Source organism: Pongo abelii, chromosome 2 (assembly GCF_028885655.2).
Source record: "Pongo abelii isolate AG06213 chromosome 2, NHGRI_mPonAbe1-v2.0_pri, whole genome shotgun sequence".
NCBI lineage: Eukaryota > Metazoa > Chordata > Mammalia > Primates > Hominidae > Pongo > Pongo abelii.
The window spans coordinates 77,525,321-77,549,994 of record NC_085928.1 but is presented as its reverse complement, the minus strand read 5'-3'; the positions used below and the strand labels follow the sequence as shown (position 1 = coordinate 77,549,994).

The window sequence follows — 24,674 nt, the reverse complement described above, 5'->3', positions numbered from 1 at the left end:
ATTCCATAAATCTAACCATAATCCCCAGCTACTCTGCTCTTTCCATAAGTAAAACAATAATTAATCAAGATAGCTCAGTTAAAAAAAAAAAGCCTGACTTACGTTTTTGTTTGTTCATTTCTAGTGCTCTTTGGTGAGGTTGTTGAAACAAAATTATCCCACTACACGTTCCTTGTTACCTTAATCAGTTCCACTCTTTCTTCTTCTGTATCACTTTTTATCTTCTTACAAACTGTATAACTGACTTATTTATTATGTTTATTTTTTTTTTGTCTTTTCTTCCCTTCTAGAACAGAAGCATAAAGAGGGCAGGGATTTTTGTTTTAATCAATGATGAATCATAAGTCCTAGAACATTGCCGGGAACTGTATGTGCCCAATAAATATTTATTGATTTAATAAAATGTTATTATCTTATACAGCTTAGTTCATAGGGATACTTTTCATACTGGCTTCCTTGCTCTAAAATCTGACAGTTTTCAATTTTTCAGGGTCTGAGCTTCTTAGGACACTTGGCAAAAAAAGAACATCAAAGAAAAAAACCAAACTTTTTACATGCATTCACTTTCTAATTGTAGGGTTTGTAATCTTTTATTTCTGACAGACATCAATCACCTCACTCTCCTAAGGGGGGCTACAAGCCTGAACCTACATCGAAATCCAAAAATTTGTGAAGAGAATTCATTGTTTTGGTATTTCTAGCACAGTACAGGAGAATAACTTACATATACAAAAAGGGTACATGCTAACATAACTGATGTCACTATGCATGATTATCAAGTTACTTTCATGCATTTACGCCTAGTAATGGAAAGGAAATTTTGCTATATTTTAACCTTCATGACATATCCACATCCCATTTTAAGTGGATTTTGGGGTCTTTTGTTTCTTTGTCATTAACAAGAACTATCCTATGCAATATAAACATGTACATACTTAACCACACAAATATATATAAATAAAATAAACACAAAATGTGTGTACAGTATGAAGAAAAACAGCCTTAGAAACGTTGCTTTATTATTTATCTGTAATGTTTAATCTTTATGAAATTGTGTGACTGTCATACAAGCACAGTTCTAAGTCTATTATTACCATGTCCTCTTAACTAGACTGTTATCTCTAATTCCCTTTCATGTAAAAATGTTGAAGACATCACTGCCAAGGAATTATTATTTTATAACCTACAAATTTGAAGGCTAGCATAGGAAAAAATTATAATAGTGTACATCAATTCAACCATTTTCTTGACTATTGGGTGTATAGTCATCTGGTTGTTTGTTAAGATGGCTTAATAGTTGTGTATATGTGTATGTGTATTTTCTCATCAGTAATATTCATATGATTGCTGTTACAGAATCAAATATAATTTTGTTTCTCAAGCCAAAATCAGTGTATAGTGACCTTAAGAGTAATAGAGTGTTAAGGAGCAAATGAGAAATTTTAGTAAAGCTGGAAAAACAATCATCTCCCTTCGAATTTACTTATCAGCCTCAGTCATGCAAGAAATGTTGTTGTTAGATAACATGGAAAAGATAATAGTTACAAGAGTCAGATATCTTCCAGCTTAGTTTTTAGCTGATATGGCTTATCTGTGTTAAGAGGATTCTGAAGTTGTCTGCACTGTATGTTGTTGGAAATTTCTATTTCACTAATACAGCAGGGTAAGGCGATTTTCCATTCAAACATTGTGAGTGCAATTAGCAGCAGCCTTTCCAGCGCCTCAGAAGATGCTCAGTATAATTTAAGGACATGTTTCATAGGCACAAACAAGGAATCAAAAGGAAAGAGAGTTTAAGTGTTTTCATTTGGAGGACTAAGATTAAAATTACAATGTGTACATACACTAAGAGGTATATGAAAATCACATAAAAAGGGAAATTATTTGATCTGGCATTTGGAAAATTATTAAAAAGCAGAGTAACAGCAGGTTATAAAAATGATCTTGTTTGCAGGCAACATTTGTTTTTGTTTCCCCACTGGAGAAGTTTTGGATGTTCAATTATAGGCCTCATTGCTTCAGTGTTACTTTCAACTGAAATGTCGGAACTTGGAAAAGCATATCTAATGTGCAAATTAAGTTTATTGCTGCTCATTTAGTTGTTTATTCTTTGTGATAGAAGTCTTTATTATACCAGCATTACAGAGTGGCCTATCCATTTTCTCCAGCAAAATGATACGTCTCTAAGTTTACTAAGAGAAATGCCCAAGATACGTAGATAATTGGAGGCTTTGTGGCTCTAAAAGGCAGTTTGAAGGATTTGAGGTATCAAGCTTAGCTTTATCGACAAGCCCAGCTTGATTGAGTAGACTGAAAGTACAATTTCAGAGAAATGACAAGATGTATTGGAATACATTTGTCATATCGTAGTACTTGAAAACACCAGAGAAGTCTCCAGTAGCACTAAAATCTCCCCAAAAATGTTCAATTCCACAGGCCACTTTCCTACACAGAATGACTGAAAGCATTTCAACAGAATGAACATTTGATTTAAAAATTAGTGACGGTAAAAATTACTTTCAAGGTGAGAAAATATATAATGAGTTATTATATTGGTCAGATGAAAAATTTTCCCGTTCCAATATTGAAAGTGATGTTGCGCGAATTATTGAAACTTGAATACTACAATCTCTTCAAGTAAAAATGTAAAAACAAGCAAAAACACGCATCAATTTAAGCAAGCCCACTAAGATCAATGTTATCTTGGTCTTCATGACAATTTAGTTCACAATCTTTTTTAAAATGCAGCATATGTCACTCAGATTAAATTACCACATATGACATACAGCTGTGTTTTTTCTTAATGTATATTTTACAAAATATAATGTAAAGGATAGATGTTAATACAGTATAGGTTTTACCATTTTTTCAAGATATTTTTACTGCATAGTTTAAACCTATTATTGGTCAAAGTTTTGTTGTGTTTAATTATGATAAAAATAGGGGGTGTATAGCTAGTGGTTTATGCGAGTTGAACGAGACCAGACACAGAAGAGTATAGAACTCTTACTGAAGTGGTTAATGCACAGCCTCTGGAATTATATTAACCTGCCATTACTAACTAACGTGGAAATTGACGGCTTAGTTTTTATTGTTATTCATCTTGTTTTCTTTATTATTATTATTCATTACTATTTGTTAAATACATTCTCTGTCCTAGGCACCATGATAGGTTCTTTGTGTATATCATCTCATTTTAACTTTCAGAGTAATGCTTTGAAGCAGATATTATTATCTCAACTTTATACAAGGGAGATTGAGGAATAGTTTGCTAAAACCACAAGGTCCCTGCATTAGTAAGTGGCAGAACTTTTGCTTTCCTTCTTTTCCATCTTCCAACAAATGTACATATTAAAAAATGCATGAGACAGTTTTACATGACAAAGTCCAGCAGGAATAAATTCAAAGTCCAGCAGGAATAAAAGTATAGTAACATGCAGATATTAGTACTTCCTCCTAAATATCGCAGCCTTCATTCATTAGAGTGCAATTTTATATGTACATTTTTATATGTAAAAATTCATTCGAGTGCAATATTTATGTGCATTTACATTTTATTATATGTAAATTTTAATGTATGATCACTAAATTTTGAAAATGGCATTTGTAACCCAAAACACACAATATATAGAACATTATTATCATCCAACGTCTAGAACTTTTTTTATGTCACTTAATCCTTGTTCCTACTACACTCCTAGAAGCAGCTACTGTAATAATTTTCTCACCATAGATTTCATTCAAAGGCTATCTTATATTGTGTATTCTTTTGTGTTTGGTCTCATTCATACAGTATAAACCACTAGCTATCCATCTCCTATTTTTATTAAAATAAAAAAAAAACTTCAACCGATACGTTTATTCTGCAGGTAACTAAATACATATATACATGTATGTATATATAAATCTCAAACTATTAAGTCTTTTTGATCTCTAGTTTCCCGCCCAAATCTGCAAACACTTGTGCTTACTTGTTTCTTGAGTTTTTAGTTAAGAATTGGAAATTTAGTAAATTTACCTTGACTCTATTCTGACCCTAAAAGAAGCAATTAGGCTACTCTTCTTCTTAGGCATTCTATCTCTAAATTAGCTCAGTGGTCGCTTATGCTCTAGGGCCATTTTTTTTTTTTTTAGGAATAAAGTGTGTCATTAAGATGGAAAAGACTTCCCCAGAAGCAAGCTATGTTTTCAGTCTCTGGATCCTGAATACTCAAGCAAGTAGTTACCAAATGCTTTCAAGTCCAAAAGAGGAATGGGGTTGAAGGGCGTGGAAAAGGGGAAAAAATAATCACATGAATCAAACTTAGCCTTATTCTCTTTTTCTGGGTGTTATTTTCTCATTTTGACTCCCCTCATCCCAACATGAAACATTCAGAAGAAAATATCATTTGTATTAGGGCCTATTGACAGACACAATAAAAATTTCTACTTTCATCTTCTACAAAACTACAGGCTGGGTGTGGTGGCTCATGCCTGTAATCTCAGCACTTTGAAAGGCTGAGGTGGGAGGATTGCTTGAGACCAGGAGTTCAAGACCATAGCAAGAACATTATCTCTACTAAAAATAAGAAAAATTAGTAAGGCATGGTGGCATATGCCTGTTGTCCCAGCTACTTGGGAAGCTGAGTTGGAAGGATCACTTGAGCTCAGAAATTCAAGATTGCAGTGAGCTATGATCATGCCACTGCACTCCAGCCTAGGCAACACAGCAAGATCCTGTCTCAAAAAAAGTCCCCCAAAACAAAAAAGCTACAGAAGTCTTCTATTGTATAATTCACTACAGCCAGCATGAAGTTACTATTGGAGAATAGTCTGAATGAACACTATCTATTTATAAGAAATATAAATATGATGCCATAAATACGTAGTCACTGCCTATTATGTACTAATAGCTTTGAAACAGAGTAGTTGCCATATCTAATTTATTATGCAGATTCTACAGTGCATGTTCTGTTTAAATAGATGTCAGGCCCTGCTTTGACTATTTGTTAATATAAAAGATCTGTGTTTTACATTTTACATTATTATTTGCTAGGGAAATAGGGTAACATTGCATGTTTTCTCATTTAGACATCTCAACTTTTAGACAATGCTTTCTTTAGACTGGTTCTTCATTTGTTTCTTTTAATCTGGGGTTCTCAGTAGTCTTTTAATATTTATTCCAAACCATTTAAATGTTGAAGTAGTAGATAAATGAGTAATGGTACCTGAAGGTAAATTGGGATATATTGACCATGATTACTTTATGCATTGAAATTAAATTTTACCCTGTGGTGAAATATGATAAATGCTGCATGTAGATTTTAATCTTTAGATACACATGTGTGAGCAGATAATCATGCACTTGTCTAAGAGGATATAAAACATTTTAGAGTAATGGATTATATTTGCAAAAAGGAAAAGCTTATTAACTAAAGACTAAAAACTCCTTTATTTCTGGCTTGCTAGACCTGGAGAAATAAAGACCCCATCACACCAATTTCCTTGTTTGTTTGCCTGCTTTTCTCTGTCCAAGGTTTATTTCAGAGTATAAGCTTTGATTTTCCTGTGTTTGCTTTCCCTTCTTTTGTTCGTTTGCTTAGTTTTCTATGGACTTGCCAATAATTCATTTCCCAAATCTATCTCAATAGTCTCCCTTCAATATCAGCCTGCCCTGTGTGTTGACGCTCCATTGCCTAACTTCATGCCTTTCTGTTGCTTAACATACTCCCTCATTTTGGTTGATGAAATCTTCCAGTGGATTTTTGAGAAATAATCCAAGAGAAATACAATTTTTTTAAATCTTTCATGTTTGAAAATGCCTTTATTCTATGTTTACATTTTATTAGTGGTTTAGTTTGAAATAGAATTCTAGATTGGAAGCCATTATTTCTCAGAAATTTTGAGCTGTTACTCTGCTCTGAAGGCCTAAACCTTTTTGATTTCTAATCTGTTGTTTGTGACATCTTTTCCCTCTTGTTCTCTAGAATTCTGTCTTCTCCAATGTTTGACAATTTCAAGATAATGTGTCATGTTTTAAATCTGTTATCAACCATTACACTGGGCATTTGGCAGGCTTTGTCACTGTAGAAACCATACTTCTTGGTCCTAAAATATCTTTCTGAATAATTTAATATTTTATTCCATTCCTTTTCCTAAAAGCCCTGTTATTTAAATGTTATATTTTCTAAACTGGTAGTCTAGTTTATAGTTATATTCATCTATATGTATGTATATAAACATACATGTATATTCTATACACATTCTATATATTCTATATACATGTATGTATACACGTATTTTTTTTCTTTTTTTCTCTTAGTCTTCATTTTATAGCTGTACCTACCCTTTGTATCTCATCCAGTTTTATGTTTTTAAATATTATCTATAAGTTAATTCCCAAACTCAAATCAAGCTAATTCCAGCTCAGATATTTCTCTTTAATCCCCAAATTCAACAGCCTATTTTATCATCTTCACTTACAAATTTGCTATATCCTAACCTTGAACTCCTGATTCTTACTCCCCAAATTTGTTCCTACTGTCTTCTTTCTCCACTATATTAATGACAGTCTGCACTGACAGTTGTTTAGACCAAATCCTTGAGATTATTTTTAATTTTTTTCTTTCATTCAAACCCCATATTCAATTGCCCCCAAATGGTTTCAGCTTCAAGGAACATACAGAATCTAACCACTTCTCACCACTTCAATGACCAAACTTTAAGCCATGCCATCTCTTTCCCAGAGTATAGTTATAGCACAGAATGGCTCAACGAGGATGACTTTTGTCTCCCAGGGGACATTGGCAAAATATGCAAATATTTTTGGTTTTCACAACTGAAGGGTCTTACCCAACCCCACCCGCTGCCTTGCACCACACACACGCTAAACCCACCCCTTGACACACACAAGAAAAAATTATTTGGACCAACTCTTCATAAATGTTAAGCTTGGAAACCCAGTAATAGCTTCAAAAGTATTTGTCCTAATTCTTTGTTTCCCTTCTAGAAGCTACAATGTTCCTATAAAATATAGGCAAGATTTTGTCACTCTTAGGATTGAAATCTTCTAATGGTTCTTCCATTCAGTTTTGTTCCTTTTGTTCAGCATTCGTACTGATGTATAATTTGGAATAAGGTAAGGGTGCAATACTAATTAAATGGTTTTCAATAGATGATTGAATAAACAATTAGTATATTTCTATGTTAGGAATCTCGACTTCTGTCCAAAATTATACTTAATTTCTTTCTCTAACTGACATCAATTATCATACTCTTCCAGCTATTATCTAAAAACCTGCTGATAAATGGCCTAAATACTTTTACCAACACACTTAATCTATTATGAAACATTAATAATAATGGAGAATAATCTGTCTTAACTAGTTGAAGTAAGCTTATCACACCAACCTCCCACTGATGTTCACCACAAATATTGTTAAAATATTTAAAAATGAACAAAAACAGTTATTTCAAGGAATTGTGACAACAGCCAAGGTGTTTGCAACATGAGGTGCAGAAGCCTGGAGAAAACAAAAGCACAGAGAGGTGAGCCCCACATTCCCTGCTGTTTTTCTTCTCAGAAATTTGCCAATTCCTAAGCAGTATAAATCAGGAATGAAGAAACCAAACAGAAAGTAGAAAACATCTCAGCAGAAATTTTGGTAGACTTACAGTGAAAGGGAGACACAAATAGAAGTTCAGAATAAACCAAATAGAATGAGGTCTGCTAAGCAGCTCAACCTTGAGTCAGGACATCTGAAGGACTATGTCCTAGTAAGAAACAAAACAAAACAAAATAAAATTGACCAGGACTTAAAATGACTAAGATCCAAACTCAATTCATATCAGTTTCAGACCAGCTTCTGGCTATTTTTCTAATTGCATGCTTGAAAAAGTAAATCTTCCCAGTACAAATATAACACTATAAAATCATTTATATTTTTGATCCACAATGTCTAGCATTCAATAAAATGTTACTAGGAATAACTGGAGCTATGACCAAATGACCAAAACTCAGAGAAAAAAACAGACAATAGTAACAGGTCACAGTGATAGAAATATTGAAGTTCTCAGACAAGGGCTTTAAAATAATTTTGATTAATATATTAAAAAATAGATGACAAGATGGAGAATTTCAGAAAGGAAATGGCATCTGTTAAAACTCCAGTGGAAGGTCTAGAACTGACAATTGCAAGTGCTAACATTAAAAACACAATACATTGATTTAACACAAGAATAGATATAACAGAAAGAGGATTAGTAAAGGGGAGGATGTGTGAATAGAAAATATCTAAGCTGCAACATGGAGAGAGAATAAAATGGGAAAGACAGAAAGTATCATAAGGAAAAAATGGAATATAGTGAATAACTTTTAACATATATAAAATTGTTGTTCCAAAAGGAGCAGAGAGGAGAGAAAGAAAATTAGGCATGAGCAATATTTGAAGAAATATTTGCCAGATATTTTTTAAAAACTGAAAATGATAATAAGTATCCAATTCAAGAAATTATGTGAGTCCCAATTCAGACAAATGCAAAGGAAAGCCTAGCTAAGCACACAGTAGCAAAACTAAAGGAAAAAAAATCAGATAAAAAAGATACATTAAGTCAAAAAAACAAGACTAGCAGTTGATATAACAAAGAAAAAAGGAACCCAGAAGAAAATGAAATGACATTTTTAATGCGCTAAAGACAATACCAATAAGAATTCTATCCCTATTTAAAAATCCCCCCAAATACAGACAAAATGAAGATGCTTTCAAACAAACAAAACCTGAGAGAATCCCCATCACTTAAAAAATAAAAATTTCATATATTTAAGGTGTACAACACCTTAAATGTTTGACCTACTTATGTGTGATAAAATGGTTACTATACTAAGCAACTTAACTTATGCATTTCCTCACATAGCTGCCTCTTTTGTGTGTGTTTCTGTGATGAGAACACCTGAAGTCTAAACTCTTGGAAAGTTCTCAGTATACAATACAGTATTTATGATACACTATACAGATATATATATACAGATAACTGTATCATTGTGCTGTGCATTCTATCTCTAGACTTATTTATTCTACATAACAATAACTTTGTACCTTTTAACCAGCATCTTCCCATTTTCCTCACTTTTCTGCTCTGAGTGACCACCATTCTACTATCTATTTCTATGTATTTGACTTTTTTTGATGCCACCTATAAGTTAGATCATACAGGATTTTTCTTTTTGTGCCTGGCTTACTTCACCTAGCATAGTTCTTTCAGATTCATCTATGTTGTTGCAAATGGTAGTATCTCCTTCTTTTATAGAGCTGAATAATATCCCGTTGTGTATACATATCACAATTTCTTTATCCATTCATCCATTGATGGACACTAGGTGATCTCCATATCTTAACTATCATGAATACTGCTGCAATGAACATGTGAGTGCAGATATTCCTTTGACTATTGATTTTATTTTCTTTGATATGTATCCACAAGAGGGATTACTGGGTTGTATGGTATCTCTATTTTTAATTTTAGGGAAACCTCTATAGTGTTTTCCATAATAGCTCTACCAGTAAATATTCCCACCAACAGTATGTAAGAGTTCCCTTTTTCCACACCCTAGATAACAGTTATCTCTTGTCTTTTTGACAATAGCCATCCTAACAGGTGTGATGTGACATCTCATCATGGTTTAGATTTGCATTTGCCTGATGATTAATGATGTTGAGCACATTTTCACATACCTGTTGGCCATTTTTATGTCTTCTTTGGAAAACTGTCTATTTAATTAAGTTTCTACAGTTAGAAGGAAAACTGTGTAGATAGAGGAAGTAATAAAGAGCAATGGAAAGGACTAATATCTTAATATGTAGCATAATTTGAGATTCTGATGAATTCATTAGAAAAAAGACCAATTTTTAAAAGTATTTATTTCTAGACGTCACAAGTTAACTAGTGAGAGAAAATATAAGAGAATTTTGTCACCTGTTTGAAGTGCTATTTATATACTAGTTTACTTTATATTGATTTCTTAGCAACATTTTCTATAATGTCATAGATAAATAAAGGAAGAGCCCCATGTTTGTGCAGAAGGAAGAGTTTGATAATTTTTCTTACACTTTTGTCTATCCTTTGAGAGGAGTTTATAACTTCAGAAACACCTTAGCAGTTCTTATTCTGAAAAGTGACATTGATAAGTTTCAACTGAGCTGAAGGAAAAAAAAAAACAAAACAAACAAACAAAATAATATTTTCTGTATGGTCAGGAAAGACGAATTATACATTTAACTGCCATCCCCTTGCTTCTAAAAATGTAGTTAGAGATCATGAAATGTAAGAGTGTATTTACTTGGCCATTGATATAGAGAAGCAGTCCCATTTTTAAGTGTTTAAAGAAATCACAACAAATGATCCTGACATAAGTTTGGATGTAATTAGTCTTCATGTCTGCTGGGGTCCCCATAACTAAAATGCATTCTGGAAACATCATTGGCTATTATGAAATGTGAATTTGAGTAAGGCTATTCATCAAAAGCATCACATTATATATTCTATTATTCTTCTTAAGAATAGGACTGCTAGATGAAGCTGTTTTTATATAATAACTTTTACCTCACTGACAGAGATTGAAAATGGTAAATATTAAAATTCTGTGATTTTACAAACTCTTCATGAATGATTGTCATTTATATTTAGGGCAGTCTTCAAGAAGTGGCTCGTTCTTATGATTTCAGAAAGTGAATGAGAAATGTTCCTCCCTATTCTGTATGTAAATATTCACTCTCCCCCAACATGTTCTTCCTTTTATTATTGAAAATTGCAAGCACACACAGAAGTAGAGGTGATAGTATAAGAAACTCTCATGTATACATCACTCAGAGTCAATAGAAGGCAACTTTTAGAGAATTTTGGACAATATATTTTATATTTGAATGTTTCTTAAATAGAAATTTCAGGTTCAAGTTTTAAAAACTAAGGGAACATTTGTCAAAGCATGGTCTCTGGACTAACTATATCAAAATCAAGTGGAGAAGCCTGATAAAAGGACATATTCAAGGTCTAGACATACTGAATCAGTATTTCTGGTGCAAGCTGAGGAATTCACATTTTGAACAAATGCTCAGGAAATTCTTACACATGTTAAAATTTTAAAACCACTAGATCAGACTTCCTACAAATGGCTAAGGAATATGCAAGAAGAATAGAATGACATGAAATGAAAGCGAATAAGTAACCCTTTGTTTTGTTTGAAAAGACTTAAAGAATCTCAAATTTTTACAAACGATAGAGTCTAGCATAGTCAATTTTCCTCCTTTTTAATTTGTTATAATTCAGGCCCTAAAGATCTCACCGATCCATAAATACCGAGAAGTGTTTCAGTGTCAATGAGCCTCAAGTAACTGCAGCTACTCTACTGGTACATATGCACTCTTAGGAAATGAGTAGAATATAGGATCTGAGTGGTTTGAAGAAATCTCTCAGATGCTTGAGTTTCTTAAGAATTTAAGGTGTATTTGATGAAGGAATTAATGGACTGAAGCCCCTATTCTTTCCACAAAGTAGCATGAATAGTTTTGTATATTTCAACTGTGCAAGCACCACTCTCCCAGTCCCTGCAAGTGTGATTTTGGTCTCTGTGGGGTATTTGTGTTAGTGCTGGGGCTGAGGCTGCACATGGCTGTAGAATGAACTCTTTGAGAGAGCAATCAATGACCTCATGGCTATTAGACAGCCATCTGCACAGGATGAGGACAGGTTTGCCTGTGGTGTGTGGAGAGGATACAGCAGTTAAAAATGTTCTTGTCCAAGCACCTCTTCACCCACACAGGAGGCTACTCCCAGGAGGAACTACGCATCCCCTTTTTCTGGATAATAAGCATGCTTATGTAGAGCTACTTCTTTTTAAATACAGTCTATTTTTCACACTACAGATAACGGTATGTCATCATATCATTCCTCTGCTTCATACTTCCAAAGTTTTTAAATTTTTCAGCAAAAAATGCATTTCTAAAATTTTTAATTGATGAATAATAATTTTATGTTTTATATATTTATGGGATATAATGTGATATTTTGATATATGTTTACATTGTGTAATGATTAAATCAAGCTAGTTAACACAGCCATCACTTCACATCCTATCATTTTTTTGTGATGAGAACAATTAAAATCCTCATTGGGTAATTTTGAAATATGTATTACATTAACTATAGTCACCATGCTGGGCCATAGCGCTCTAAAACTTATTCCTCCCATCTGAAACTTAGTACCCTGTGAACAACATCTCCTCATTCCCCATCCCTCCCTCCCACCAGCCTCTGATAACCACCATGCTACTCTCTACTATACTACTCTCTACTTCTATGTAAGAATATATTGCTTGGAGTGACATTCAGAGCTGGCTTCATGGACATACAATCCAGTCACACAGAGCCCTGTGCTGAGGAAGTCCCCATGTTTGAAATATTCTGCTGTGACTGTCTTGAAATTCTTAATCATTTTACCTCTCAATCTGTGTTTTGTACATGCTTACAAAACACAGATTGAGGGTAAAATGATTAAGAATTTATTTGTAACCTGTGTGTGCATGAGCTGCTGCTGCTGCTGCTTCACCATACCCACATGCATATGTGGCAGCATATGTGAAGCGGCAGCAGCAGCAGCTCATGCACACACAAGTTCAGGCTTAAGGACCCAGCAGTCAGCATGCATGCATAGCAGTTGGTGTGGTGTGCAGGTGTGCACATGCATGCCTGGGTAGTCATAGTCCTGGAGTCCTGAGGGCATGGGCACATCAGAACCTGGGCCTCTTAAAGGGATGGAGATAATGGTGGTAGCAGCCATAGAAACAGCAGTGGATAGCAGCAAAGGCTGCAGGAAGCGACTTCAAAACTAGTCAACAGGAGGATCCAAGGTGGGAGGCCAGCTTGCCCATACATTGCTGGAGGCTGTCTCTGTGGGATTTGCAAAAATATTAACTCTCCAACCTGAGCACCAGAACAGAAATTGTTAGTGTTCAGGCAATAAACTTTGTCAATAAATTATTGCAAAAGGAAGGCATACACATGGACATTGCAATAAAATCCACAGGCTTAGAAATGGAAATAAAACTTAAAGATTATTCCAGTCAATGATAAGAACATTATTTTTATATGAAGCTTTGGGAAAACCAATAATTGATGAGTTTTGCTTTGTAATTGAAGATACAAAAATGGACTGGTAAAACAGGCATTTTGAATTATACGAAAATCATGAAGTCCCTTTCAATTTCTTGTACAACCTCCACAAGTTACAGTGTATGTCAGAGGAAATATTAAGATTCCATTGCATACCTTTATATTTAAAACTAAATTCTGGCTTTCATAAAACAGATTTGTATAAAGAGTTAAATCTTTTTAGAAAAATATTGGTGAAGAAAATCATCAGCTCTAGATATTTTAACATTTATATTTCAGTGTAATTCATCAGAAACTTCTGAATGTTGCTACAGTCTATAAAACAGTCTTAATGCTTTCATAAAAGTTGCATCAGAGAAAGATACTTGGCAAAATAAAAACTTATCAAAAAGTATTTGTGGTCTTGCATTTGCCAGGAGTGACTGATGTCACTGAAATTATATCAATTGAAAATGAAGTTGCTAAAAATATAAATTCTGTTGATCTAGTGAACAATTGACCAGAAAAGTAACTGAGAAAATTATATAATCAATCAAGATGTAACCTTAATAAAGTATTATTTATTATATCGTATAAAATTATGACATCAAAATCATGTACTTTGTAATTTGTAAGTGTATGTCATCACTCATCTATGAGTCATACCCTAATTTTATTGTATAAGTTATAAATTATTTTAAAGCAAAAAGCTTTGTATTTAATACCTTTAATGACACTTTTTCCTCTTTTTCAAAAAAGACACCCCACGCTTTCATTTTGCACTTGGACCCACAAATTATGTAGCTGACCTTAATGACATTTGTGGCTTATATCCTGAGCATAGCTATCATCCAGCTTCATCTTCTTCACTTTCACTCCTCTTTTACTCTTTGTTTAATCCTATCATTTTCAGCAACATGGTTGCACTGAATCTGTCGATCACAGTTCTTTTTCACATAGTTCCTCTGTGAATGCTCTTGCCTGCATAGGAAATCTAGTTTCCTCTCTCTACCTGCTACCTTTACCCAGCTCATTACTACTTGCCTTTTACTTCTCAGCTAAAACAGTTCTTTCTCAATAAACTGATCCCCTCAGGATTTGCCAAACCTTTCCAAAAAGTCACTTCTAGTATATGGTGCTTATCACATATTACTGTATAGTAATTAATATGATTTGATTCATGCTAGCTTCCTTTTGTAGACTTTCATCTCTGTGAAGCAACACTCCTTATCTTTTTGATTTGCTGCAGGGTTTGTTGTTTTTTTTTTCCCTCATTTTCTTCACCATCTTGACTTCAGCGCTTAGCAGAGGATTAGACATACATTACATGCTCAATAAATATTAGTTACAAATGAGTTAACTAGTGAAAAATGTAACCATCATAAGTGATGAAATAAACATTTCTTATTCATAAAGCTTTAGTCATTATTACTGTACAACAATGAGCTATGTAGATAGGGAATAATTTGTCTAACTTTGCCACTATGTGGTGTCATAAATGGAAGGACTTGCTGTCATTTTTAATGTCTGAAAATTACTTTAATTGCATGATCTAAAGCTTTAAATCTGGGCAGTTTTGCTCTGTCAACACATCCAATTAGCCAACTTATCCTCCTATAAATGTAAATAAGACATTTGTGATTTTTTTTTCAGAGCAACTACAAAAGGAAAATGTTTTCTCTAGTTCTAAAAAATTTTCTTGGATCCCTGGATATCTTTTACCCTTATTTTGGTTGCAAATCTGTGAAGAAGCCTTGGAATTAAGAATGGGCATAGTCCACAAAACCATTCTTTAAATTTCTCCTTAGACATAATTAGAATATAAAGTGCATGCATCTGGCTAGGTGCGGTGGTTAACGCCTGTAATCTCAGCACTTGGGAGGCCAAGTCGGGTGGATCACTTGATGTCAGGAGTTTGAGACCACCTGGCCAACATGGTGAAACTCTATCTCTGCAAAAATACAAAAATTTACCTGGCATGGTGGTGCGTGCCTGTAATCCCAGCTACTCAGGAGGCTGAGGCAGGAGAATCTCTTGAATGTGGGAGGCGGAAGTTGCAATGAGCTAAGATGGCATCACTGTACTCTAGCCTGGGTGACAGAGCGAGACTCCATCTCAAAAATAACAATAACAAAAATAAAAAAATAAAAAGTAGATGCATCTAATATAAATATGGAAAGTATTTTAAGTAATAAAAAATGAAGACATATCTGATATAGAATGAGTTTAATTTTCTCCATTATATTCATATTCAGAACTATAGCGTGTGTTTTTATTTTTCTGTGGCTCTTTTGTCAATATGTACCTTAAAACCCCAAATTATTACTTCCTACTTTCTACTTCTAAATATTTATGAATGAGGAAAACAATTAAAAATGTTTAAATGGTCAAATAATAATTAAACATTCTATTGGTAAAATGCAGTTACACATTAATCAATGTGAACATATAAATACAATCTCAATGTTAGTTTGGTTTCTTGAGCAGAATGAAGAAGCTAGAAGAAAGTGAAGCTTTTAGTCCATTTCTTAGAGAGAGCTAAACTTTATCTTATAAATGACCCATAGAGAAATAGAATCTCCAGGGTCATTTCACTATTTTTAAACTTCTTCATATACAATTTTTTTTTTACGATAACTTGCCTAAAACCTTTATTCTTAAATGTAAATCTTTGAAAACATTTTATTCTTGGTAAGATGGTACATATCTAAATCCAAATGTTTGTCCAGGGCCCCTTCATAGATATTGAGTTGCTCTTTGATGAATTCTCAACTCTCTAGAATCAGAACTTTAATATAAACAGAGTAGTCATAACAATCTACATTGTGAGTCTCTTTTAATCTGAACAAATATAGGACTCTCAAGTACAACTGGCACACCCTGGGATTGTCCTTTGAAATTTTGGTCAATGAAATGCTAGGTCTTGTAAAACAAAGATTGACATAGAGAACAACGTTTCTAGAGGGAAGGTTTTTATGATGGATGCATAATTTTAACACTGGAAAATCTGAATTATAAAAGGGAAAACTTCGATCTTCCCTATTCATGTTGCATCTTTAACAAAAAGAAAATTATATCAGAGCTATGTCAAAGACAGAATAAATATGTTGCATTCACCCTCTTAAATATAAATGTATGACTAAATCTCTATAGAAATTATGGTGGTCATAATCTTAGAAACGTGGTTTGTCTCATAGTATATGAAGTTAACAGAGAGTATTTAGAGCTGTTACCAGTGTGTCAATTGTAATGTTATGACTTAAATGTTAGAAGAAAATAAAACAAAAACAATGCAGTGCATTCTATATATATGGAATGCCATTTTTTGAGGTCTACAGTTTTCCGTAAACGATTTTCATATAAGGTGTGAATATAACTATATTTTTAATTTTAGTGTAAGTAATAAGCTACAATAATAAATACAAGACATTTAAAAACAGGCAAAGGAATATTTCATACTGGACATTGTAGAACTCCAGGTTGCATTTATATAATTTCAAATGAATGAAAACGTATTCAGAAATATGTATTTTATAACCATAGGCTAGCATTTCATAAGCTTTAAAAAAATAATTTTTTTTCTCAACAGAGAGAACTGTCATTACCGTCCCACCTTCCAAAATGGATGTTACAGTTGGCGAGAGTATAGTGCTACCATGCCAGGTGTCCCATGACCCCTCCATTGAAGTGGTATTTGTATGGTTTTTCAATGGAGATGTCATAGACTTAAAAAAAGGAGTGGCTCATTTTGAAAGGATTGGAGGAGTAAGTTACTGAAATTGTTAAGTGCTTAATAAAATGAATCAAGTCTTTTACATGAATCACCATTTTTCATAATTACTCTCTCCATCTTTATTCGCATGGATAATCACTGACTGTTTTTGAAGCTACATTTGTTTTTGTTTTGGTTTATTTTGTTTTGTGTCTTCCGTAGAAATACTTGTTTTCTAGATGTAATTATAATAAGGGGGATAATAAAAGGGTTTAGATACAAGAAATGACAATGATACTAGTATATCTTTTAATTTCAGAGTTGTTTTATGTTTAGTATTTATCCAGCTGTAACAATAATGTAGGATTTGTTATATGGGCTTACATTTTTATCCATTTCTCCCTTTCTGTCTGCAGGAATCTGTTGGGGATTTGATGATAAGGAATATTCAGTTAAATCATTCAGGAAAATATCTCTGCACAGTACAAACAACCCTAGAAAGTTTATCTGCAGTAGCCGATATCATTGTTAGAGGTAAGCATAAATGGTGAAAAAGTGATCACATTGTTTATTCACAGTCACAATGTTCATATCTAACTGTAGACCTCTGAGAAACCACATCATGTTATGAAAGTGAGATGTAATCAAATAGATTTTTATTTTTTAAGCCCCAGGACTCCATGGTATGGGTAGTGTGAATACAGACATGGAACTGTGTGAATACAGACATGGAATGGGTAGTGTGAATACAGACATGGAACTGTATAGCATTTGACTATAATGAACAGTCACGCTTGGCAAGCAGTGTCAGTACCTAAAACTTAGACATACCTTCTGTTTATAATAAATCATTCTTGTCAATCCAGAGTCAAATCCCCATGCTCCTGAGGTTCTTCATATTAGCTGCATTTACTTGAGTTAGATTTTAAGAGGAATTAAAGATGATGGTTCTCAATCTTTGAATATAGGTTGATATGCAATCATCCTATGCCTGATATTTTCTAATCTCCAGAGGAAGCACTACTACATTAATGTCATTTACCATGTAAAGGGAATTAAAAGAACTTTATCTCTAATAATGTGCTATAAATACATTATGGTCAATATTTTACTTTCTAAGCACAACAGGTAAAAATAAACCATCCTTGTACCAAATTAATGAATGTAAGTATCTCCAATGCAGTCATGATAAAACATTTTTTTCAAGGTCCACCAGGTCCTCCTGAGGATGTGAAAGTGGAAGACATTTCCAGTACTACTTCTCAACTAAGCTGGAGAGCAGGCCCAGATAATAACAGTCCCATTCAAATATTTACTATTCAGACTCGGACACCATTTTCTGTGGGTTGGCAGGCTGTTGCTACAGGTGAGTGACAAAAGTGTTTGGGTTACTTTAAAAATAATATTTTAGTCCAATAATTTTAATAAATGCAATTACATTTTAAATTAATAATTATATAATTTTGTATAATTATTTGTTTCTGAGTAGTCCCAACCTAGGTGCCTTAGTGTCTCATTCTTTTTAGTTCCAGAAATTCTCAATGGTAAGACATACAATGCAACAGTGGTTGGTTTGAGTCCTTGGGTGGAATATGAATTTCGCGTTGTTGCCGGCAACAGCATTGGGATTGGAGAACCAAGTAAACCATCAGAATTGTTAAGAACTAAAGCATCAGGTAAAGAATCAATGTGTTCTAAAAATGTGGAAGATTTCGTATGATACAGTTCTTAAAACAAAACAAGTATTTTTATGGGTCTTCTAATACTTTTGGCTCAAAATTTTTTGGCAGCAAACGAGTGGCTCTCATTTTTTTTATTTTTACGTACACAAGGCAAGGTGTATTTTCTCCAAATAGTAGGTTCAATAAGAGATGACTACCTTTAAGCCAACATGTCAAAATCAGAGTTCTTAAGAAACTGTGTTTGTATCGCACCTATTTTCTAGTCAAAATTCAATAATCTGTAGATTTGTATATGCAAACGAGTTACTGCTTGTTTCATTAAAATGTTGTAGCCAGGAATTAACTGAGACTCTGTTGGTGCAGTCAGCCATATATTTTCATCTATTTCTCAACTCTGAACTAGTTGTAGCTTCATTGAGCAGTGGTATAAATTTTTTTCCATGCAAATGAGGTAAATCCTAAGCTCATTTAACAGGGGCACTAATTGAGCATTAATTGGTTCACTGAACAGCAGAACACAAGAACCTGGCTCAGATACCATATCTTCTTAAGCTCTTTTCAATGGATCCTCTTTGTTCTACTCAAACTTTTACATCCAGGGTGACATTTAATCTGCTAGCTGTATATAGCCCACAAAGTTCACATTCTTATTCGATCACATAAACAAAGGATCACTTGTCATGGCTGGCTTAATTTAACAAACACAAATTACCTTATTAAAGTGTGCACAATTGTCAGAAGTCAATAAATCAATCCTTAAACTAAAGATAATATTATATGTTTATCATAGAATTGGGGCTAGAAAAAAGGACATACTTGACAGTGATATCATCCAATTAAATCATGCTAGAAGCTTACAGCTGAGAGGAAATCCCTTTGTTTTACAGAAGAGGAAAATGAACACCAGGATATTAGCTGGTTGTTTGTGACAGAGCTAGGTTTTGAATCCAAACCTCCTGATTTTTACACCCAGCATTCTCCATAAAAGAGGATCTTAATGTAGATGAGCAATAGATTAGCCAAAGAAAGTGTGTAAATATGGAAATTCCCGGCCCTCCTATATACCCCCTGGATCAGAATCTTCAGGTATTGCCCATGACTCTGGATATGAGCTTTAGTTTCAGGTTGTTTGTTTACAGTTGATTTATATTTTGGTAGCTTTGGATAGGGTTGACAGAAACTCTTACATTTTCATAGCAAAGTTTGTGTGCCACCTTCTAACCATTAATACTCTCTTGTTTTAGTAGCAGAATGAGACTGGTGATATTCATATACTGAGTCAAACTCTACTGATTGAAAACCTACTGAGTCTCTCGTGTCTCCCTCTCTCTCTCTGACATCATCAAAGACTAACTTGTTCTCAATACGGCTTTAGGTTTAAGTACAATTAATTTGAAATTGAATAGAGAAAGGAATTTTCTATTTCTCGGAACATTGGAAACTGTAGAAAGTAAATCAAAATATAATTTAAAATACTTTTCCTTACACAGCTAAACTATGCAAAGATCCTGAGATAGTGTGCAGTTAGTCACTGTAAGCTGTCAAGCACTACAAATTCAGCAGCTCTGTAAAATCCACTCTGATTAACACCGCTTTTGATCAAAGGCATTGGAAGACTTAGAAAATAAGGTTTAGGTTCACATAATTTTTTTCTAAACAATTATGAAGCTTAAAGCTGACAAAGTTAAGGGTAAATTTAAATATGAAAAGGTATATCTGAAAGGTGCAATTTTGGAAAAGAACAATCAGATTATCATATGACTATTTTCTGGTCATGTTTATAGAGCTAAACATCAGTATGAAATGGAAATAAATAAAATAAGCAATCTAGATTTATTTAGGTGGTCTATATGGTGGGGAAAAATTTGAAATGAGGAATTAAAATTTACATATTTTAATCCCTGCCTACCAATCCCCAGACATACCCAAGTGCTTCCTCAACCAACCACCTCTCATATTGTTCAAAAATGGTCCAGTATAGACAATTTCATGTAATTCCCCATTTAAAAAGTATACCCTGCTGATTTAGCCACTATCACAGATTTAGGATACTTTTGTCATTACGTCAAGAAAAATAATGCTTTTAAACACTTACGCATGTGTAAAGTAAAACCTCATTCTCGTGAGGCACTACAATACCATATACACACTCAGCATTTCCTCAGTTTTACAGTTTCTATGAAATATTATTCATTGTATTAGTCCTTACAAGGATACAGAGTTGAAGGGCATACTTTTTTAAAACTCATCAAAATTACTGGTTTCTGAATCCTCTACCACAGAGCCTTAGATCCCAAGAAATAAATAGAAAGAACCTCTCCCAATGGCATTCTTGACAGGAGAAAAACCTGACTTTGCAAGTGAAAAGTTAGAAGAAAATCCCTCTTCTTCTCTCCCGAGAGATTTGAGATTCTAACGAGGAGTTTTAAAACAAGAATATTTATATACATATTTTTCAATATTTAATTTTAACTGTTAAAATATCCTGATGACTAATAAAAGGAAAAATTATTTTAGTTTATTGAAAAAAATAATTAATTAATATACTGCCTCAGTAACTTGTTTACAGCACAACTGTATAATTAGGCACTAAATCAGCAGTGTCACTGTTACCATCTGAATGGAACATTATTTTGCCAATTAGTAGATGATGCATAATAATGTCAAATACCCGATGTTACTCAATTTTTAATTAATTTTGGAGCCAGGGTGCTCATGTATCAAACACAACTGTGTCCTCTCTCTTAGAAATTTGGATATGTGTAAACATAATTTACGTTCATTAAAAATGCAAGACTCTCTTACAATATGCCTGTGTGAGATTTTGAAAAGTGAAATTCAAAAACAAAATTCTTCCTGATAAAGACGTACTTTAATAATTGCCATCCCACATTTCTCTTGGTTATTTTTAGTCCCTGTTGTGGCACCAGTAAACATCAATGGAGGTGGAGGAAGTCGGTCTGAACTCGTCATTACGTGGGAGGTAATTTTCTGTCCAACTGAGTTATTATGAAGAAAAGAGATTTAACTGGCCAGAAAGAATACTGAAAAACAAAAAGGTTTATTTGATCACTATTGAGAGCATAAAAAAATATGGTATAAAAATACATCATCCTGATGATGAATTATTTAGAGGAGGTATTAGGAACTTTTCTCATTGTGAGACAGTATGACGAACTCAGCACATTTTTCTCCCAAATACATGAAAAACAACTTCAATATCTATTGAGCGTGGGTCAGTAGCATTTTCATTATCGCTTGATGAATTAGGCATTGTTTGATTTGTTACCTGTGGCACTGTTGTATTGTGAATAAGTTGAGCCCAGTAGACTGTAGGCAAAAAACAATTCTTGTCCTAACCCTGCTCTTTACATCTGATCAACTCATTCTTCCCTGCATCTAGATGAAAGCTTAGGCACATGGAATAGATTTTGTGGTCATTCTTATTACCCTTTAACATATAGGCTCATTTTTTACCTTATTACAAATTTCAGTCTGGTGTATACACTTCAAACTGGAGTATAAACGTTAGAATTTAGACTTTCAACCAATTTAACGTTTCTCATTTTCAGTAGCTCAGTGCCTCAGCCTAAGAATTCTGTAGTGTGAAAGGGAATACATGATCAGTTCAACTTCTCTCCATTCTGCTCTTTAATTTATCTTTCCCCATTCACAGTGTTACCTCTGGATTCTCCAGAGCTGTAGAAGGTTGGTGTTGGTAGGGGAGGAGAAAGGAAAAGGTCTGGATTGCTGGTACATTTCTAATTTGACTTTGGTGTGCTCTAGGTATGGCAAATTACCAGACGCTGCCATTTCACAGGGTAGGGTTTCTGAGTTTTTTTAATTTATTTTTTATTTGGGAGATGGCCACTGGACGATCCCCCACCAAGGACTCCCAATTGCAGTTCCTAGGTGCAGACCCAACTGGCTGCTGAAGGGTATCAGTTCCTGGATTTTGGTGGACCATTTCCAAACTCTTCCAGTGAATATTCTCTCTCTTGTGGGTGGTCTTTGTGGATAGAGTCCCCTTCAAGGCTGCGCATGGATGATCCACTTACATGGGTTTCACATTTGTCCTCAGCAGACACATACCCTGCTTCATGTTTAGTGGAAGTGCAATGCATACCCACTTAGCATCTCTCTTCACTCTGCCACCGTAGGCTGTCTAGATCTCTTCCCCACTTTAAGTTTCTCAGACATTTGTCAGTTAAATGAACGTGCATCCCTTATGTTCCAGAAAAAGCAAACCAGATGTTTCTTGCTGTAGCCTACTTCACATAGCTAGGCTATGAGAGATAACTGGGAACCAGAGACATCATTCTTTATGGTTATAGATGACAGTGTCAGAAACTAGATGCAACTGCCCTGAAAGTCATGCTTTCCTCTGGATATCCTGTTTCATGTGGACATTATAGGCCTAGCACAGTGCTCAGAAAGTGGTCCACCCTCCATGAGCACTTGTTGAATGGAAGGTTGTGTTTTCAGAGAGTTGGGACTCTCAGAGGCCAGACAGAGGGGGAAACTCTATTTTTTCAAGCATTTACAGGATTTCAGGTGCCACACAGAGCATTTCATATCATTCAGTCCTCACAATAATGCTATAAGGTGGTTACACCACTTTCAAGTAAGAAAACTGAGACTTAGAAATGTGACATCATTGGGCAGAGAAGCATTTGAACACAGGGTTCTCTCTTTCTGTTCTTTTACCGTATCCTGTATTACAATCCCAATTGTCTTCATGCAATGTGATGGCTCAGGGTGGGCCTGAGTCCTTGAGTATCCACCTTAAGTAGTAAGTTAACCATCTTATACCTGCTACTCCAAACATATTTCCCATAAAACACTGACTTTCAAATGAGCCTACAAGAGAATTGTTTGTGAGTAGTTTATTTAGGTTTCTGTATTCATCGAAGGCCAAATAAGCATTATCATCATAGTGTACAGGAAGTTTTGCCTGACTTAATAACTTATTTTGTTCTCCTCCTTGGTCAGAAATTCCTAAAGGTTGGTGTTGCAATTGCTTGTACACAGTCTATAATGAGGGCCCAAATGCTATGCATTCACTCTTAAATAGAGATGAGCATGAATTACAAAAAGAATACTGTCTTTCCACGATTTATAATGTTCTTTTTTCTTTAAGGCAAAGGTACACAAACCATGACCTATGAGACAAATTTGTCTAGTTTCCTGTTTTTATAAATAAATCCACCCATAGCTACATCCATTAATGTATTGATGCTTTCTTGCTGTTGCATGAGACCATATATCCCACAATGCTTAAAATATTTACTATCTGGTAGCAACAATAGACACTAGGGTCTACTAGAGTGATGAGAGGAAGGGCAAGGGTTGAAAAACTAGCTATATTAATGGGTACTGTGCTCACTACCTGGGTGATGGGATCCATCGTACCCCAAATCTCAGCATCACACAGTATATCCATGCAACAAACTTGCACATGCGCCCCCTGAATCTAAAATAAAAGTTGAATTTTTTTTAAAGTTTACTCTCTGGCCCTCTACAGAAAAAGCATACTAACCCCTATTTTTAAAAATTAAAGTAAATTAAAGCCACTTCCTCTGTGTGTTTTTTTTTTTCTGGTGGGGGAGGTGGGGGGTGGATATCTGATATGCAGATACTTGCAGAAAGTAAATTAGTGAAATTGGTTTCCCATTTATCACTCATATTTGGCATTATGTACAGACAGATACTGAGCCAACTTCTTCTGGTGCCCAACTTCTTTATGGAATAAGTTATGTATATTTAGGAGAAGAGTCATACATTAGTATGAATCTGAGCCCCCAGAATGCAGGTAGTAATTCCTTCAATTTAATGAACTCTATTAAGTAGCTTCTCTGTTCCTATCAGTGAAATACAAAAATGGATGAGAAAAGGTCTGAATGCTCAGAAGCGTAGAGGACAGAATGGTCTTAACCTAGCCTGGAAGGAGGTCAGGAAAGACACCATCAGAACTGAGTATATCTGAATTATGTTTTGAAAAGTAACTTGGAAGTAGAGAAGAGGCCACCCCAGGCCAATGTCACTCCTGTTGTAGTTGAAATAGTACCTGTTGGACTTTGAAAAGCAGTGCGCGACACAAGACTGTTCTAAATTCAGTCACGATCTACCATTATGTTTTATAAGTGACAGCTTTAATGA

The 24,674-nt window shown here is 34.3% G+C and overlaps 1 protein-coding gene across 6 annotated transcripts in view; it reads left to right on the top strand.

The window, feature by feature from the left end:
- The window catches only part of CNTN6 (contactin 6), a 319,353-nt gene that overhangs the window by 276,869 nt on the left and 17,810 nt on the right, over positions 1 to 24,674 (top strand). For all 6 annotated transcript variants that reach the window (XM_024243955.3, XM_024243951.3, NM_001131086.1 and 3 more), the window contains 5 exon segments: positions 16,711 to 16,886; positions 17,250 to 17,367; positions 18,041 to 18,199; positions 18,360 to 18,509; positions 21,428 to 21,498. In XM_024243955.3, coding sequence (XP_024099723.1) covers positions 16,711 to 16,886; positions 17,250 to 17,367; positions 18,041 to 18,199; positions 18,360 to 18,509; positions 21,428 to 21,498 — 674 coding nt within the window.